Genomic DNA, 20,473 nt, shown 5'->3' with positions numbered 1-20,473 from the left:
TAGCCAGGATGGTCTCGATCTCCTGACCTCGTGATCCACCCGTCTCGGCCTCCCAAAGTGCTGGGATTACAGGCTTGAGCCACTGCGCCTGGCCCGCTTTTTACTCTTAAACCTGTAAATTTTATTTCTTCACATGTGCCATGCTTTTTCTTAGAGAACTTTTTAGATACTGTTCTATCTGGAACATATAAATCTTTCATTGATGCTCCAAGGCCACATTAAATGATCATAAGTGACTTCATTACCTCCGAGTACTTACTTGTTAATGGATTCATCAAACCATATCATAACTGTTTCTGTACTTGTCTGTACCTGCTACAGAGTTATGTTGCCTCTGTGAACAAAGGTTAATGTCCTGTGTGCCCAGCATGTGCACGTGTGAGAAAAATAGCTAATCACTAAATATTTGTTGAATGGCTACATGGTTTCTCATCATTATTGCCTTGACTGTGTAGTGGGAAGACATCTGTCTAACAGACGGAATTGATTGCTTTCTGAAAATTAATGTCTTGTAATTTTCTTTTCTTTTTTATTTTTTTTCCGGAGACAGAGTCTTGCTCTGTCACCCAGGTTGGAGTGCAGTGGTGCAATCTTGATCTTGGCTCGCTGCAACTTCTGCCTCCTGGGTTTAAGCTATACTCGTGCCTCAACTTCCTGAGTAGCTGGGATTACAGGCGCATCACACCGTGCCCGGCTAATTTTTGTATTTTTGGTAGAAATGGGGTTTCACCATATTGGCCAGGCTAGTCTTGAACTCCTGACCTCAAGCAATCCGCCTGCCTCAGCCTCCCACAGTACTGGGATTACAGATGTGAGCCACAGTGCCTGACTACGTTTTGTAATTTCTCTTGGATCATTTGTCCTGTGATTGCACCTTTATGGTCTTTTTCATCCTCCAAATTGCCAAGCCTTGTCAGCATATAGTCTTGGAATTTTTTTATTTTTTGAGACTGCGTTGCAGAGGCTAGGGTACAGTGGTGCGATCATGATTCACAACAGTCTTGACCTCCTGGGCTCAGGCTGAGGAGGGAGGATGCCTTGAGCCCAGAAATTGAGGCTTCAGTGAACCACGGTTGCACCACTGCCTCCAGCCTGGGTGATAGAGTGAGACCCTGTCTCTAAAAAAAAATAAAAATAAAAATAAAGAATTGCGTATATTATTGGGGTAAAAACTTATTTTGCAAAATTAATAGAGTTGATTGCTCACAGGCAGCAACTAAACAATCAAATGCATCATCTGATGTTGAAGTTGAAGAAAAGGAAACTAGTGTTTCAAAGGAAGATACCGACCATGAAGAAAAAACCAGCAATGAGGCATGTTCTATTTCTCCTAACATTTTAAACCCATTTTGTTTCAAGGAACAAATAATGAAATAAGTTGGCCATGATTATTAGTAAGTAATTTTTAAAGTACTTAAAAAGTGAATTAGAAAATATTTAAGGCTTATTTCCTTGTGTAAGTATTAAATACAGTATTGCTAAACAAGTTGTGCATCTTTAAGATGCATACATGTTATTATTTGAAGTTATTTTTATGCGTAAAACATGAAGTACAACTATAGGGTGTGGTAGTGTTAAGAATATTTTTTAAAGGGAAGTATTGTGGGATGGATGTACTGGAAAGAGCATTAGACTGAATTTTTAAAAACCTAGATTGATGTCCAACTGTATATGATCTGTGTATAAAGATTACTCATTTAGCCCTTTTAGGCCTCATGAAGTGGTTGTTAGACGATCTTCAGAGTCCCAGCCACCCTTTAAAATTCACAATCCTAAAATTCAGAATTCTAGTGTAGAAAAAGTAGTTTTATAAATGTAAATAGACAAACTTCCTGGTGTACTAGCAAGCATGACTTTCATATTTGATCTGACAGTGGAAATGCATTTTTCTCACTTTATTAATGTTGAGACATAATGTTTATAATTTCAGAACTCTACAGAGCAAAACAAATTTCCCCAGTGCTTTTAGTTAAACATGCTTGTGACTGTTAGTTTAAGAAGGTTTCTTTCATTCCTGGAATGATTTATTCAGTATTCAGTTTTCTTTTTTCTTTTTTAGGATGTGACTAAAGCAGTTGACATAACTACTCCAAAAGCTGCCAGAAGAGGGAGAAAGAGAAAGGTAATTTCACAGACTTACCAACCACAGGGATCTGAAAAGAATTTTTATTTCAGTTGGGTTGAGGGAGAGTAGATATAATGAAACTTTAAACTTCAGCTTTTATTCTAAACCCTTTAATTTTTTATGGGTTATGTTTTACTTGGCAAAACTATCTGTGTTTCTTTCTTAGTGATGTAGCACCTTTAAAATAACTTGAGTGGTAAAGGAAATGAAATGCACCAGTTTTCATTCATTTTAATGACTGCTTCAGTTTCTCTAAAATGGCTAGAAATACATACTCGAAGGTTGTGGAGGATGAAATGATTTAACATATGTAAAATGTTTATGCTAAATCCTGGTACCTAAACACTAGTAAGTGCTATATAAGTGTTGTCCATTATGTTTTTGTTATTGTTACTTCACAACATTGTTGTGAGAAATGAGTGTGAGTGACAGTGTGCAAGGTTAGGTACATAGTAGGCTTTTAATTAATATGAAACTTACGAGGTTTTGTTCACACCCTTTTCTGACCTATTTATGTCTCAAATTATTATTATATACCAAAGATACAAAGAAAACCAAGAGTTCAGTATCTCATGAGGAGGTAAACTGTGAAAATAAATAATTATAGTGGCTTATTTGCTATGTAGTATGGGTTGGAGGTGGTGTGATAACAGGATTTTAAAATACAGGCAGAATTTTGTCAGGCAGATGAAGCAGCAGGGAAGGACACGTGAAGCAATTTGAATAGCATATACAGACACATAGCAGAAATTCCGTTTCAAGCATCTTGAGTATTGTATTTCAGTATTAACACACCATAAAGTTTGAGGGAATAGGTACCCAAAAAACCTGATGTTGTCCTAAAGACCTTGGAACTTACAGAAGTGATGGGAAATGATTGAATTACTTCAAATTTTAGATACCTCCTTTAAAAAATTTTTTTAAGAGATGGGGTCTTGCTCTTGTCACATAGGCTAGAGTAGTGCACTGGTGCAATCACACCTCACTGCAGCCTCAAACTTTTGGGCTCAAGGGATTTTCCCATCTTACCCTCTCTAATAGTGGGGACTACAGAAGTGTGCCACCACACCCGGCCTTTTTTTTTTTTTTCTGAGACGGATCTCGCTCTGTTGTCCAGGCTGGAGTGAAGTGGAGCAATCTTGGCTCACTGCAACCTCCACCTACCGAGTTCAAACAGTTTTCCTGCTTGGGCCTCCCAAACTGGGATTACAGGCACACACCACCATGCCTGGCTAATTTTTGTATTTTTTGGTGGTTTGTTTTGTTTTGAGATGGATTCTCACACTTGCACCAGCTGGAGTGCGGTGGCACCATCTCGGCTCACTGCAACCTTCGCCTCCCAGGTTCACGTGATTCTCCTTCCTCAGCCTCCCGATTAACTGGGATTACGGGTGCACACCACCATGCCCGCCTAATTTTTTTGTATTTTTAGTAGAAATGGGGTTTTACTATGTTGGCCAGGCTGGTCTTGAACTCCTGGCCTCAAGTGATCCACCTGCCTTGGCCTCCCAAAGTGCTGGCGTGAGCCACCGCGCCTGGCTAATTTTTGTGTTTTTAGTAGAGACAGGGTTTCACCATGTTGGCCAGGCTTGTCTTGAACTCCTGACCTCAGGTGATCCGGCCACCTCAGCCTTCTGAAGCGCTGGGATTATGGCACCGGGCCTGGCCAATTTTTTTTTTTTTTAATAGAGATGGGGTTTTGCTATGTTGCCTAGGCTTATCTCAAACTCCTAGCCTCCAGTAATCCTCCCAAAGCACTGGGATTACAGATGTGAGCCTCTGTGCCCAACTTGATGCCTCATTTTTTTCTTTTTTTTTTTAATATAAATTTGGTTTTTTTTTTTTTTGGATACAGAGTCTCATTCTGTCACCCAGACTGGAGTGCGGTGGCGTGATCTCAGCTCACTGCAACCTCCACCCCCTGGGTTCAAGCGATTCTCCTACCTCAGCCTCCTGAATATCTGGGATTACAGATGTGCACCACCACGTCTGGCTAATTTTTGTATTTTTAGTAGAGATGGGGTTTCACCATAGTGGCCAGGCTGGTCTCAAACTCCTGGCCTCAAGTGATCCGCTCACCTCTGTCTCCCAAAGTGCTGGGATTACAGGCGTCCGCCACCATACCCAGCTAATTTTTTGTATATTTAGTAGGGACGGGGTTTCACTATGTTGGCCAGGCTGGTCTTGAACTCCTGACCTCGTGATCCGCCTGCCTTGGCCTCCCAAAGAATGCATCATTTTTTAAAGCAGTGTGAATGGGGACTGGATTGGGGCATTGAAACCAGTTCACTGTAAAATTCTTTCAGAATTTTAGTACTAACTACTGGCCCTGGCATGGATTTGAGTAGTCAATAAAGAAGACAAGGTCTTTGTTTCCATTGAACTTAATGTTTTTGTTTTTTTTTTTTTTGAGACAAAAAATAAATATTTAAAATAAGAGGGTCTAAATGGGGAGTTAGTGAGTTGGCAGCCGACTAGGCTACAAAAGGCCTTTCTAAGGAGTTGGCATGAGACTGGAAGGACAAGGATCTTATAGCAGATTTTTTAAGTGGTATAGAGGAGAGATGGGATTTAAGAGCACTTAAAGAGGTTAAGTTGATGGTTGATGAGAAGTGGCTGGTGAAGGCGGGGGGCAGAATCTAAGGTGGCTCCAAGGTCTTTACTTGAATAACTAGTTATTGGGAGTGCAGAGGATGTTGGTTTGGAATCACAGGCATGAGTAAGGGGAAGGTGAAGCACCTGTGGGAATTGGAGTGAAGAGATATATATTTTGTATATATATTGTTCTGGCACCAAAAAGAGAGAAGATGTAAGTTACAGATGCAGTCTCTGGCATGAAGACAGGGTAATAGATGAGGTCAAAGGAGAATTGTTTATTGAGAGGATGCAGAAACCAGAATCCTGAAGGAATATAATGGAGAGCGGGGAAGGTTGCTCTGTGAAATTATGGCTGAGAATGAACTGTCAAGAGAAAATCTAAGAGGATATCAAGCTAAACAAGGGAAGGGAGAACGTTCCAGAATGAAGAAGTGGTCAGTAATGTCCTGATTTACAGAGGGTCCCAGTAAGATACTTGCCAAATAGACTCTTCTAGGATACTTTCAGGTGAACTCCATTTAGTTGAATGGTAAGGACAGAAACTAGATTAAGGGGTTAGAGAATAAATGTTTAATGGTAAAGTTACACTGTGCTTTTGAAATCTTTGAAGGAAAGGAGAATGTGGCAACTTCATAGGGGTTTTCATGGCTAAGGGAAAGTGTTAAAATGACAAAAGACAGTAGATGCCCTAACACTTTTTCTTTGCAAAATTAGGAAAGCCTGTAATGCCAACACTTTGGGAGGCCGAGACGGGCGGATCACGAGGTCAGGAGATCGAGACCATCCTGGCTAACACGGTGAAACCCCGTCTCTACTAAAAAAACAAAACAAAACAAAAAACTAGCCGGGCGAGGTGGCGGGCGCCTGTAGTCCCAGCTACTTGGGAGGCTGAGGCAGGAGAATGGCATAAACCCGGGAGGCGGAGCTTGCAGTGAGCTGAGAACCGGCCACTGCACTCCAGCCTGGGCGACAGAACAAGACTGTCTCAAAAAAAATTAGGAAAGATCAAAGATGTAGAGTCAGTATAAATTATTTTACATAAATATGTGTTGGATGAGAGAATGGAGGGGACATTGAAGGAATTGACTTAACAAGGAAGAGATGGATATTACAGTCTCTAACACTGAAGGGGAGGGATGAAAGAGGCTCTGAAAATTTCTTGGGACACTAGGAAATTAAGGGAATTCCTTTCTATGGCCCTTACTCCCTTCTGCCCTACCCACATCAAAGCAAGACTTTGGGTGTGGTACAAGTCAGGAAGAATGGAGTGAGTGTTGATGCAGCTGTTGATGGGAGAAGGAGGCCTGATCAGAGAGGGTAAAGTGACTTTGAGATCTCAACTGAGATTGCATAAAATGAATGCATGTTTGTACATTTTTTTTTTCCAGCAGGCCTCAGCAGCTGGGAATAATAGAACAGAGAAGGTAGAATTGTATAGTAACCTCTTTCTTGAGGATTTGTGGGACAGATATAGCAAAACAAGGATGTGGAGGACTTATGAATGCATTTGAATGGTAATCCCATGAGGTTTTTGTGTGCGTGTGAGGTGGCATGTTTTTAGTTAAGATCAAGGAAGCTGTTAGAGCTAGAAAGTGGGGTAAAAAATGAAGAGAAAATGAATTAAGGGGTTAGAGGTCTCAGAGCAAGTAAAATACGGAAGAAATAAATCTGTAGTCAAGAGTGTAAAATATTTGCATTTAAGATGTTTAAATATTTAAGCATATCCTAAGAGTGGAAAAAACTTTAAATATGTGTATTTCATATAACTTCATTGGTCCTTTCTTTAGATAAAATGTTTCTGATTTTATTTTCATGAGGAATGGTTCTGACTTGCATGATTTTGCTATAATAGTCGTGAACACACATGCATGGTAGGGCTGATCTCTTAGTATTAATATATTTTTAATTATTATCGATGAACTTGTTACGCTTATTGGTACCTCCTTAGAAACCATCTCTTCTACCTATAATTTTTTTTTTTAAACTTTTTAATTTTTTTCTGAGATGGAGTCTTGCTCTGTTGCCCAGGCTGGAGTGTGGTAGCAGGATCTCAGCTCACTGTAATCTTCACCTCCTGGGTTCAAGTGATTCTCCTGCCTTAGCCTCTTGAGTAGCTGGGATTACAGGCGCCTGACTTATTTTTGCATTTTTAATAGAGATGGGGTTTCACCTTGTTGGTCAGGCTGGTCTTGAACTCCTGACCTCAAGTAATCTGCTTGCCCCAGCCTCCCAAAGTGCTGAGTGGGATTACAGGCATGAGCCACTGCGCCCAACCCTACCTATAATTCTTATTCAGTGTCTTGATTTATTTCCAAAAGCAGAAAGTTAAGTGAAGAGTCTTCTTTGCACCAAAGAATTGATCAGTTATAATTTTAGCCAAATTATGCCCTCTTCTCAGTAGGAAAAGAGCTCTCAGTCTTGAGTTATTAAGCTTTGTTACCTGGGGAGCTTTTTAAAAACACAGAATCCTGGTTCCCTGACTCAGAGCTATCGAATCAGGATTGGGGCAGGTCAACTTTGTAAGTTCTTAAAACTCTAGAAATAAAACCTGAGCTAATAATGTTCAGGGAGGAATTTTCAGTGTTCTCTGAGAACAACTCAAGGGTTACCTTAGATGAGTTTTAATAATACTTTTAATATGCTTCATTATGTTTCAGTTATTAAAAGAAATGTTTAAAAACGTAATAAAGAAATGGATACATTCGTAGAAGTGGAATTGCCGTATAAAGATTTTTTTTTTTGTTTTTGTTTTTTGAGACAGTCTTGCTCTGTCGCCCAGGCTGGAATGCAGTGGTACGAATCTCGGTTCACTGCAACCTCTGCCACCTGAGTTCCAGCAATTCTCCTGCCTCAGTCTCCCATGTAGCTGGGATTACAGGTGTGCACCACAAGCCTGGCTAATTAATTTTTTGTATTTTTAGTAGAGAAGGGGTTTCATCATGTTGGTCAGGCTAGTCTCGAACTCCTAACCACAAGTGATCCACTTACCTTGGCCTCCCAGAATGCTGGGATTACAGGCGTGAGCCACTGTGTCCAGCCCTATATAGAGATTAGCACATTCTGTATTGCCAATACTCATTCATAATTATGCTCTTTATCATAAAGTATTAGTTTATTGGTACCAGCTTATTGATCATTGATAGTCAATGTATGAATGCTTCTCCGCCTGCTTACCAACACTGGGCATTATGTTTACAAATCAAATCATTGATGAAAAGGCAATTTTTAATTTTTTTAATCAATGAGATTGGATTATGCATGTTTTTGAGTGCCTTGCTTATATCTTTAGTGATACAGTTAATGCTGAATTCTAAAGAGTTGGGGGAGATGGGAAAGGAGTCCATCTCCTTTGGTCTCTCTCTTTCCTCCTCTTGCAGTTATGATGAGTACCAACTGCTGCCTCATGTTTACATTTCGTTTCTAATTTGTGGTTATTAACCTTTGTTCCATGCTAATGCTTAAATCAATAATACTGATTCTCTTTTGAGGCCATTCTCTCCAGGAGAGTCATACCAGCAATTATCAAAGGGCATTAGAGTTTGCAAATGGTCAGAGGATTCCTTGCTCTATGCTGTAGTAAATCCCTTCTTATGGGAAATAATAACTCCTAGAGAACTGTTAGGTCACAGTCTCAGTTTAGAAATAAAACGTGTCTATATGAACGAAGAATTAGAAAAAGCAGTGTGTTAGTTGCAGTGTAATGACATACTTTGTTCTCCATATTGCATCAAGAATATTAGCTTTATTTTTACAAATGACTTCATTTCTAAGAAGTTAATTTTTAAGAATTGTTCACTAGAGTTATAAACTAAGTTTGAAGATGTTACTCTGATTGTTGAAAAATAACAAAGATCATATAGAGGTTATATCTGTACTTGAATTCACGTTACCGTAGACTGGCATATTTTTGCCATGGAATTAAACTTTGAGTGCCTACTATTTGCTAAATAAGTTAATTAAATTTTTGTAATTCAGGCAGAAAAACAAGTAGAAACTGAGGAGGCAGGAGTAGTGACAACAGCAACAGCATCTGTTAATCTAAAAGTGAGTCCTAAAAGAGGACGACCTGCAGGTAGGATTACTGATGTTTAAATATCTGTTTGGCTTGTGATTAATATTCCAGTCCATTTAAAGTGTTGCTGCCTCAAATATTTTGGAATGAAGCGAATAGGCAATTGATTGTGTGTAACATACAGATTTCAAAGGAGATAAACATGATTTGTGCTCTGTTTCAAAGTATTTAAATTTGAAATAAACTTTGCTTTATCTCTGTTGTTTTCCCTAAATAGTGGTAAGAGAGGCTGTGGTGAGGTTAAAATTATCATGAATAATGGGTTTATTTTACCTTTCACTTAAGAGTCATAAGATTTCAAAATGGAGTTATAATCAGAGAGTGAGAAATAGCATTTGATTAAAGCCATTAATATTTTAAATTTTTGCGTTCTCTGTTGATAGGGATTTTGATTTTTACAGTATGCAGCTCTGTAAAAGTATTTTCTTAATTTGGCAAATTGGAAATATTTTGGAAAGATCTTCCTAATACAAAGTAAAAGAAAACCAAAATTGAATTTTTTTCTACTTTTTACTAGGATTCTTACTGAAAATGGGGGGTAAGATGAGTAATACCAAGAAAAGAAAAAAAAATTTTTATTTACATAATATTTTGGAGTTTAATATTGTAGTGGATAAAATAGTGCTAGGAAACTCAGTGAATTCTAATATGAACTTCCAAAGATACGTAACTGCATAAGTAATATTATATATAATATGTATATGAATATTAAATATAAGTGCTGCTTCCTATTTTAAAGTTGAATTTTGTGACATTACTGTCAAAATGATAGAGAAAAATGTTTTAAGCCCTCTCAGTCATAATAAGGTCAAATTGAGGATTACTCAGTTTACCTCTTTATAAATTTTTTGTTGTTGCTCATTTGAATCATGGTGGGGAGGTGTTTTTTAAATTTAGCAATAATTGTATCTAATAAGCTACTCATATTCTTATATAGTATGTATCATTTCTAATATTTATATCAGATTTGTATCTTAACTAGAAACTAGTAGTTACTGATTTTTTTTCCATGTGTGTATTAGCTACAGAAGTCAAGATTCCAAAACCAAGAGGCCGACCCAAAATGGTAAAACAACCCTGTCCTTCAGAGAGTGACATGTGAGTTTATTTTAATGTATAATTAGTTATGCAATAAATGAGACATTTGACTTTAAACAAGCACATATCTCTGCATTTTTATCAGTTTTCTCTTACAGGATGTTTGTTATTTTGATATTTCTTAAAATTACAGAAAAAACTGGAAAAATTTTGTAAAGTAAAAATTGGTAAGGAATGGCTCTTTATCATTTCATTAAGTAAGACTTTTGGGTATATCAATTTATATAGATACTTAGATAAAACAAAGTAAAATACATAATAGAGAAATTGGGCAAGATGTTATGTTTTGGGAATTTTACACAGACTATATTTGAAGCAATGTCAAAAAAACCTTTTTTTTTTTTTAAGATGGGGTTTCACTCTGTCGCCCAGGCTGCAGTGCAGTGGTGCAGTCACACGCTGTAACCTCAAACTCCTGGGCTCAAGGGATCTTCCCACTTTAGCCTCCCAAGTAGCTGGGACCACAGGCATGTGCCACCACACCTGGCTAATTTTTTTTCATGAGACTGGGTTCATCTTTCCCAGGCTGGTCTCAAACGATTCTCCCACCTCATCCTCCCAAAGTGCTGGGATTATAGGTGTGAGCCACTGTGGCTAGCCTACAGATCTTTTTTTTTTGAGACAAGTCTCGCTTTGTCGCCCAGGCTGGAGTGCAGTGGCCGGATCTTGTCTCACTGCAAGCTCTGCCTCCCGGGTTTACGCCATTCTCCTGCCTCAGCCTCCCGCGTAGCTGGGACTACGGGCGCCCGCCACCTCGCCCGGCTAGTTTTTGCTTTTTTGTTTGTTTGTTTGTTTTGTTTGTATTTTTTAGTAGAGACGGGGTTTCACCATGTTAGCCAGGATGGTCTCGATCTCCTGACCTCGTGATCCGCCCGTCTCGGCCTCCCAAAGTGCTGGGATTACAGGTTTGAGCCACCACGCCCGGCCCAGATCTTTTTTTAAATCTCCTCCAGAATAGATGCTTTATTTAAAAGTGGGCTAAAATAATTTTTGTATGTAAATTTAATTTTTAAAGCATTTCAGAATAATTATTCAGTTATCCAGGAAATACGAGTGTTTTTTGGTTTTTTTGCATTTTTCCCTTGCTGCCTTTTCTACTTGGATCCTTTTTACTTTGGCTTTTTTGGGGCATCTTTGCTAGAAGGAATACAGTATATTTAGACAAAGGAGGAGAAAAACTTCTTGTGGCTATTGTGTTTAAAGATTTGAAAGGCTTAAGTGGGGTATGTCTATTAAGCATAGATTTACATTGTTTTGAATGAACTGATTATAGAAGATTCTAATTGTAGAACACTATTAGAGAATTGGTATGTTTCAACCAAAATATATTTAAAGAATTTTACTGCCGGTCTGTATTTACTTTGAAAAATAGTGACACATAACAATATATTGTATACTTGAAAATTACTGAGAGAGTGGACTTTAAGGGTTCTCATCACGAAATAAAAATACGTATGTGAGGTAGGTAGTACATTAAATAGCTTGATTTAGCCATTCCACAATGTATACATAGATTAGAACATTGTGTTGCACACCATAAACACATAGAATTTTTACCTGTCAATTTTTAAAAATAGTGGCAGAAAAAATACAGTATACTTTATTGTAGTGGAATTAAGAAATTGGGTACTTAACAGGTGAGTTTGCAGTCATTATTTCCTTGGAAATCTGAAATTCTGCTGGGAAAATATTGTGAGATCCCTCAATGTTGGATATAATTAGTGTTCCCTGATTAGGTCCCAGTTTTCCCTGGGAGTATGCTTCCCACTCCGTTTGTATTCATGGCTTTTGGCTGATTCCTCTGGAACTTCTCTACTTTTTCAGTATCATCCTTTGTTGCATCTGAAAAGGTCATTGGAAAATACCGCCCTGCTTATCAGCTGAGCAGCTTTCTCAGACCATAGTAATCTGAGGGCCCGGTGTTCCTTTTTAGGAACTTATCCTTCTCTCACTTTCTCTTGATGCAGTCTGGTGTCACTTTTGGTAATATAATACTTTTGTATGTGTGTTTAATTCTGGTCAGCTTCCTATGCAATTATTCGTAAGGCTTTTCTCAGACATGCTCATCTTTATATATTTAATAACAGATACTTTGAGTTTATAGGTTTTTCTGAGAAACCATCCCTCAGGAATCATTTGTCCATCTGAAGGATTAAGGAAGTCCAGTTTTAATTCTTAAGGATTGCAGTTATACCCTTTATTGAGTCTTTGACTCAGGCTATCACCCTGTTCGAAAGTCCTACCTCCTTCCTTGAAAATAGGCTAATCTTTTTGGAACACATCTCTTTCTTGAACACTATCAGATTTATCTTGATGGTCATTTCATGCTGCCAGTATTCCATTTTGAAGCTTCTTCATCCAAAGCCACAAGTTCATTGAATGTATTTTCTTATTTGTGCTACTGTCCAATGGTTTTACCCATTGTATAATAACGTATTAGGGTTTTCAGTCTCCCAGCCCCAAAGCAAGTCACTACATGTTTTAGGTTTTTGGTCCTGGTGTCAGTTTCTCTATTAGTGAGCTTTTTCCTGAGACAGTGGACAACCCTAAAACAGCAGTAGCCTTTACAACATTTATTTCTTATTCATGCTGTACGTAGGCTAAGTGTGAGCTGTAACTACTCTTGGTTGTGTATCTGGGCACATACTCAGTGGAGTGCAGAACTAAACTGTGTTAAGCTCTTTTTAAACTTCTGCTCTTCACCATTAGAACACCATGTATCTCTTAGCGTCTGTTTCTTTGCCATGGGTACTGATGTGACACGACAGTAAAATAGAGCCCAGAAGAGCTAAAAACCAATTCACAATCCTCAGAAATGTTTGTTAAAGCCTACTGAAGTATTTGGGGTTGTGTTTACATTAGTCTTTGCTTATATTAACATATATTAAAATATTAAGAAATTTACAAATACAACTTTGCTAATATCTCTTGAACTACTAAAAAGGGAAATTGTCACAAGTCTGTATTTTATGGAAGAACCACTGGGAAAAGACTCATTGGTAGCAAGCAGTGATAGTCATGTTTATGCAAATTATTTGTTTTGGCACAAAGATTATTTCACACCTTGAAATAGTCTTTTTTATGACCTTAGGATAAATTTTTAAAATAAATCCTTAAAGTCACTTTTTAAAGACATGCTGTATGGTATCCCACTGTATATGTTTTATAGTTCTTAAGATCTATCCTATGTATTGATACACGATTTTAAAAACATTGTCATCTATTCTTTTGTACATAATGCAAATATATTGGTTAGGATACATTGTTAGAAGCAAATTTGCTGGGTCAAATGGTATTTGTATTTTTCATAGCTATTTCCTTCCATACAGGTGTAACATTTTGGGAAAAGTAGTTGGCCAGTATTGTTTAAGAGACAAAGAAATGCCTTTTTAAATGGGACTCTAGTCCCATTTTTAGGAAACTGATTATCAAAAGATATACATCAGTAGATATCCTGAAGAAAGCAAATAGTTTCACTTGCATGCTTTTACTTTCATTTATTAAAAGGATGGTTTTAATCCCAGAGAGGCTAAAGTTAAAAGGATGAAACCCATAGGACCATTAGAAAATAAGCATACCCAATGATAATTATGTAATAAAAAGTTTGTAAAGGGGCAAAAGTAAATTTCTTCTCTTCCAACTTAATAGTTCTTAAGTGGTCAAGGAATCACTTGTCTGGAAAGAGGTTAATGGATTTGGAATTCAGATACTGGGCTTGTTATTTGACCTTTTGCATCATCATTTTCTCATCTGTCAAATGGAAGAGGTTGAACTGAATAAGTCTCTTTGAGCTCTCAAATTCATTGATTTAACTGAATAATTTGAGAAAATCTCAATGAAATTCTTTGGACAGTCAAAAGGTTATAGTTTTTAAACAGCTTATTCAAGCTTTAAGTGTTTATTTATAAAGGAATTGTTTTGGAAGAATATGTATCAACCATAAAAGTAATTACGTGGTTAGTATTTGCATAATTTGATTCTCTTAGAGCCTATTTCTGTAGTACCAACTTGCATAAACATGCAGCAGTAATTAGGATTATTGAGCAGTTTAGGTAGTTTCTCTTGTTTTAGTGGTCTCTGTGAAATTCAGTGGTGATGGGAATACTTAGGTGCTAGTCAGCACAGCACTGTCTGAAAACATGCTTAATTGGCTATGTATTTATCATTACATGTTTAAGTTGCGACCTTTTTACCCTGCAAAGAATATTTGTATGAGTTCTAAAATGACCGTATTTGATTTCACTTCCGCAATTCCAATTCTCCCAGTATGTCTACTTTTTAAACATAGTTTATTCTTAACAAATATGTAGAATTTAAGTTCTATAAGAGCCAGGGATCTGCCCACCTTATATCTTCTAATTTATACCAAAAGGATGTTCTGCGACAGAATTCCTTTTATGATTGGATAGTGAAGACACTCTGTTTTACTTTAGGTTGCCTTTAAATTAAAAATTATAGCTTACTGATACCTAAAATACTGTTCACTTGACTGGGAGAATATAGTTGAATGACAAATATACATTGTTATGTTCTCTGAAATAGCATTACTGAAGAGGAAAAAAGTAAGAAAAAGGGGCAAGAGGAAAAACAACCTAAAAAGCAGCTTAAGAAGGATGAAGAGGGCCAGAAGGAGGAAGATAAGCCAAGAAAAGAGCCAGACAAAAAAGAGGGGAAGAAAGAAGTTGAATCAAAAAGGAAAAATCTAGCTAAAACAGGGGTTACATCAACTTCTGATTCTGAAGAAGAAGGAGATGATCAAGAAGGTGAAAAGGTATAAAGTCTACATATATAAAATGGCTGTTCTAGTCTTAGTTTTTATGTATATTTTTTTCTTTTCTTTTTTTGAGATGGAGTCTCACTGTGTTGCTTAGGCTGGAGCGCAATGGCGCAATCTTGGCTCACTGTAACCTCTGCCTCCTGGATTCAAGTAATTCTCCAGCCTCAGCCTCCTGAGTAGCTAGAAGTACAGGCGTGTGCCACCACTACCGGCTAATTATTGTATTTTTGGTGGAGACGCGGTTTTGCAATCTTGGCCAGGCTGGTCTTGAACTCCTGACCTCAGATGATCCTCCCACCTTGGCCTCCCAAAGTGCCTGGATTACAGGCTCCACACCTGGCCGTTTATGTATTTCTTAATCTTTACCTAGTTAAGGAGCTTTTAATATTTTGGAGGAAGTCTATAAATATCAGTGGCAGTTAAACTGAATTTGTTCACGTTTTTGAATAGACTTGAATTAGCTATGTTACAAAGCATATTTAAAATGTCCCTTTATTGTCTGTTCTCTAAATTTATCTTACTGTTTTACAATTATGATCTGGAAATTAAGTAAACAGTACCTTTCCAATAACCCCATCTGTCTAGAAAAGGTAGATGAAATAGGCTGTGCCCAGTGAAGACACATGTTAAAAGAGGTGGATTTATATACACATTTTTGTTATTTACCCCCAAGAAATTATTATTATTATTTTTTTTGAGACGGAGTCTCACTCTGTTACCCGGGCTGGAGTGCAGTGGGCCGGATCTCAGCTCACTGCAAGCTCCGCCTCCCGGGTTCACGCCATTCTCCTGCCTCAGCCTCCCGAGTAGCTGGGACTACAGGCGCCCGCCACCTCGCCCGGCTAGTTTTTTGTATTTTTTAGTAGAGACGGGGTTTCACCATGTTAGCCAGGATGGTCTCGATCTCCTGACCTCGTGATCCGCCCGTCTCAGCCTCCCAAAGTGCTGGGATTACAGGCTTGAGCCACCACGCCCGGCTACCCCCAAGAAATTCTTAACACTCTTCAGGCCTATTGTACATTTTATCAGTGGTATGTAACTTTATTTGGACGCCATAGTGGTTGGGAATCTTACTAAAGCTGTGTATCCTTTTGTGTAGAAAATAAAATTTTGTGTATAGCCTTAGAGATTTACAGATCCAGGTCATGCAAATCTTTTGTTTGCTTTTAGCTGATTTTTGGCTCATTTCTTAATCTTTTAGAAACCAAAAATTTTAAACTGGATAGGTTATGTAGTGTGCTTGTCACTACTCAAGTTAACTCACTCTGTAGAGAAGCAAACAGAGAGACATACTACATTTTATCCAAAGGACATCACTCCTATAGCCGGGCATAAAACAAGATGATTATTTCACGGTCATTAATCAAAGTTAAACTGGCAGAGATAGGTGTAATTCAAAGACTATCTTTAGGTTGCTAATTTGAGTATTCATCCCTTTTTTAAAAACTAGCTGCTGCTTTTCACAAGGTTGTAATTCCATAAGCACTAGTCACTGACTTTATAGTTAACTGAAACCATCCTAATTCTCAAAACAGAAGAGAAAAGGTGGGAGGAACTTTCAGACTGCTCACCGAAGGAATATGCTGAAAGGCCAACATGAGAAAGAAGCAGCAGATCGAAAACGCAAGCAAGAGGAACAAATGGAAACTGAGCAGTAAGTATTTTTTTTTTCTAAATTTTGGGTTCTTTTTAAAGGCTAGCATGGAATTTTTAAATAATAGACTTTCATTTTCCAGACTTTATGAAGCCTTTTGAAGAAGTGACTTTTCCCATGTGTTAGAAAAATCTTCAGTATATGATGATGATCTTATTTCAGGCTTCATTCTTTTCTGAGAGGATGAAATTGACTCAGGCAGTCACTCTGTAAAGTATTTTTGAATTTAAACAAAGTGCAGATAGGATTTGATAGTGGCTTTGCAATAAGTGTACTCATCCTCTACTATTTGTTTGTATGATATAATACATATAGAAGGAGGGTTGATAATATACTGGTGGAGAAAGAATGCAGGAAATACCCTTATTCACCACACCACCAAGCAGGCCTCACCCTAAAGACCAGCAAAAGTAACAAAAGCACATTTGGAAACCCAGGAAGCCAGTAAAAGCAAATCTGAAGGCTGACAGGGTGTACATTATTATATATGTGCAATATAAATCAAATTCAAAGCTGTTTTCCCTTAAATTTTGATAGAGACCATACTTGCCATGGGGAATTTCTTTCCCCTTATTATTTTATTACTAGAAGGAAAAGTAATAGCAATGATAATAAACAGACTTCGTGTCTTTATTACATTTGCTTTCCTAGTTACCTTTAGACTGTCACTTCTGAGTTCTTTCTCTGACATGCTTTTCTTTCCTTGTGAAGCGTCTTACATTCTGACTAAACTTTGTTTTTTTGTTGTTGTTGTTTTAGTGAGGTGATTTTTAAAACATGCTCTAGGTCAATAAGACAAAGTTAATCATGAGCAGTGAAACGATTCTTGGAATAATTTTGTACTCTTTTTCTTTATATAATATATCCGTAAGCCAAAGTCTTTCTTGACAAGTACAGTGTTTTACTCTGCTTTCTTAGTTTGGAGGATATACAAGTAGTTTTAGCTCCTTGAGGGAGTAATTTAAATAACTTATCTAAAGCTCAAAAATATTATTCCCTCTAATCTGTTAGACTTTAAGCACTTCTGTAAATATTTAAGTTATTCTTTGTCACCTATCATTTTCTATTCTATCTTTTCACTGAAAAGCTGTTGGACTGTTTGTTGCTTTTGACTTTATTGTGCTCCCAAAATTAAGATATAAAATTAGTTGTTATTAGTATATGTAGCCCAACCCTTCTTTAGTATCTTAAAGTTAACTTTATGTATTTCAGTTTCTTTTGAATGTCCTCCAATGTAACTTTCTCAAATTCTAATATTTGTGTTTTCTTTCCTTCTCCTGTTATTACAAAACTTTGTACTTGGACAGTTTTGCTCTGTAAAGCATTTCAGATGCAGCTTGTGTGAAATGCATTATGCAAAATAAAGTTTATTGTATTGTATTCCCAGCCAAACAACATGTAATCTACAGTAATAAAAAATATATCTCATTTTGGGCTCAAAGCATTAATCCAGTTACTGAAAAGAGAATACAAGTGGAGCAAACAAGAGATGAAGATCTTGAGACAGACTCATTGGACTGAATTTCCCCCTTCCCCCCATTGATGGAAGAATGTTCCAGATTCTAAATTGAGGACTTCATTATTAATGGCATTACTGTGTTATGATTGTTAACAAATTTCATGTAAGGTACACACTACATACTAAGGTCGGCCATCATTCCTGTTTTTTTTTTTTTAACCAAGCTTAAAATGAAGCTTTGTGTTTGAAAGTAATAAGCTCAGACGAAGATGGTGGTTGTACATTATTCATTTAGAAAATATAAAAATTCATTTTGTTTTGAAGCTAGTTATTAAACTGGAATAGCAGTTATACCCCCTGAGAATGGGGCCCTTCCCTTGACATTCCTTTGTTGTTTAATTCTTTAGAATCTTAATAAATGTTTTTTTAATCCTGAGAGATTAAACAGTAGTAGACTTGTTAAGAAAAAAATGAAACTGTAACCAAAATTTTAAAATAAAGTTTTTTTAAAAAAAAAACCTGATTTTTAGATATTTTTTGTTCTTGTCTATTTGAATTGGTTCATAATATGGCCTGAACTCTTAAGCTAAGATACTAGAAATTAAGATTTTAATTTTAAGTGGTGATTTTTGTGATTGACAATAAAATGGTACCTTTTAATTTGTGAAATGTTAGTGAATGTTACTGGATGTCATTCAAGTTTGATATATTGGCCAAAATAAAAAAAAAAAATGGTATCTTACGTCTATTTAACGTTAAAGCTAACTTCAAAACTCATTTATCTACGTGTTATGTGCACAATTAAATTGGTCTATTTTAACATGCGGCTTTTAAAAAGAATTGATGTAGAAGCCATTAAATATTTATAGGTATTATCTTCCCATTGTGGCCTATTTGTCCAGTGACCCTGAAATTGTTCTTCTAGCAACACACTATGATGTCACTGAAAAGTTAGATATGATTTAATTTAGCATGTTAATTTGAGTTTTGCTTATATTTATGCTATGGAACTGCACCATTCAATTCCTACAGTCAATTCCTTTGCAGTCTAGGTTATTGACTTGTTTTAAGGAAAACATTTTTAGTTTTTGCATAGGGATTGTGGGCATTTAGTAATCAGTCACAAAGTTCCAATGTTTTGAAATATTTGTGTTAACATTTGATAGGCAGAATAAAGATGAAGTAAAGAAGCCAGAAGTTAAGAAAGTGGAGAAGAAGCGAGGTTAGTTATTTCACTTTCTAAGATACATAAAATTATACATGGAAAGGAAGTTACATAGACATAACTTTTTGTGTATTGGTTTTGGAATCATTTCATACTCATATCCTACAAATATACTTTTTCAAATCCCTAATGGGCTTTATATAAATTGCATTGTATTTTAAGCATAATCAAGTGAACTTAAGTTGTCTTTGTTTAATGCTCCTTAATTATTTGACAGTGTCAAATTTTAGTACACTTGCTGAAAGCTGGATGCTTTCCCATTTCAGACAAATCCCTTGGTTAAACATAAGGAAAAGCCGGTGTTTAGGGACTGGAGAGCAGAGGAGTTATCATATGCAGACTATTCATTGTAGAAAAAACGCAGCCAGGTGGTGGTTTTGTGCTTTTACACTGCATGTTGTTTTCTGCATCCAGACGCTAAAAATGGCAATAAGTACTTATTCTTAGTTAAGCTATTGTGTGTATCTGTGAGCTTCTTAGTAAAGATCACTGAGAATTTTTTTTTTTTTTGAGTCCACTAATTCATTATACTTAGCCTGTATACAGAAATACTGGTTTTGGAAAAACTGTTCACTGTTTTTCACATATTTTAATTTATAGAAACATCAATGGATTCTCGACTTCAAAGGATACATGCTGAGATTAAAAATTCCCTCAAAATTGATAATCTTGTAAGTGTTTAACTTCATTTAAAACTACAGTACTGCATTTATAGCTTCATCTTTGATTTTCTCACATGATCTTATGAGTATGTAAATTTAAGATAAGGGATAAATTACTGGTCATTTTGCACTACCTTATTTTTTTTAAGTGATCTTTAGAAACAGATTATAAGTATTCTGATAATTAACAGCTATGAAATTACTGTTTTGTCATGAAGGATGTGAACCGATGCATTGAGGCCTTGGATGAACTTGCCTCACTTCAGGTCACAATGCAACAAGCTCAGAAACACACAGAGATGATCACTACACTGAAAAAAGTAAGTGATTTCAAGTCATGTAGATTCTTTGAATTTTGTCATTACTTCATTTAAAAATTATTTAAATCAATTAGGCAAACAATTATGATGAATGTATATTGTTTTCTCAGATACGACGATTCAAAGTTAGTCAGGTTATCATGGAAAAGTCTACAATGTTGTATAACAAGTTTAAGAACATGTTTTTGGTTGGTGAAGGAGATTCCGTGATCACACAAGTGCTGAATAAATCTCTTGCTGAACAAAGACAGCATGAGGAAGCGAATAAAACCAAAGATCAAGGGAAGAAAGGGCCAAACAAAAAGCTAGAAAAGGAACAAACAGGTATGTGATAAAAAGCCAACAATTTCACGCCAGTTTTTTGAACCATTTGCCAGGACTGCTCTTAAAAATGGCTTTGATGCATAGTTTCAGTGTTAACACCACAGAAAAAGTATACATAGGCAAAATGGTGAAAATGTGATGGGCTTATTGAAGGACTAG

At 36.7% G+C, this 20,473-nt stretch overlaps 1 protein-coding gene across 2 annotated transcripts in view; it reads left to right on the top strand.

Moving 5' to 3' along the window:
• Positions 1-20,473, top strand: part of PSIP1 (PC4 and SFRS1 interacting protein 1) — a 49,069-nt gene that overhangs the window by 24,789 nt on the left and 3,807 nt on the right. Inside the window, exons 4-13 of one of the 2 annotated variants that reach the window (XM_011990856.1) lie at positions 1,210-1,314; positions 2,060-2,122; positions 8,699-8,795; positions 9,818-9,893; positions 14,436-14,664; positions 16,206-16,324; positions 18,950-19,005; positions 19,609-19,679; positions 19,889-19,990; positions 20,101-20,314. In XM_011990856.1, coding sequence (XP_011846246.1) covers positions 1,210-1,314; positions 2,060-2,122; positions 8,699-8,795; positions 9,818-9,893; positions 14,436-14,664; positions 16,206-16,324; positions 18,950-19,005; positions 19,609-19,679; positions 19,889-19,990; positions 20,101-20,314 — 1,132 coding nt within the window. Of the gene's footprint in view, positions 1-1,209; positions 1,315-2,059; positions 2,123-8,698; positions 8,796-9,817; positions 9,894-14,435; positions 14,665-16,205; positions 16,325-17,711; positions 18,292-18,949; positions 19,006-19,608; positions 19,680-19,888; positions 19,991-20,100; positions 20,315-20,473 lie in introns of those variants that run through there. The other variant, XM_011990857.1, reaches the window with a different exon arrangement.

This window comes from Mandrillus leucophaeus, unplaced genomic scaffold, assembly GCF_000951045.1.
Source record: "Mandrillus leucophaeus isolate KB7577 unplaced genomic scaffold, Mleu.le_1.0 Scaffold384, whole genome shotgun sequence".
NCBI classification, from domain to species: Eukaryota; Metazoa; Chordata; class Mammalia; order Primates; family Cercopithecidae; genus Mandrillus; species Mandrillus leucophaeus.
Note: the sequence above shows the minus strand (reverse complement) of the source record. Positions and strands in the feature narration are given on the sequence as shown.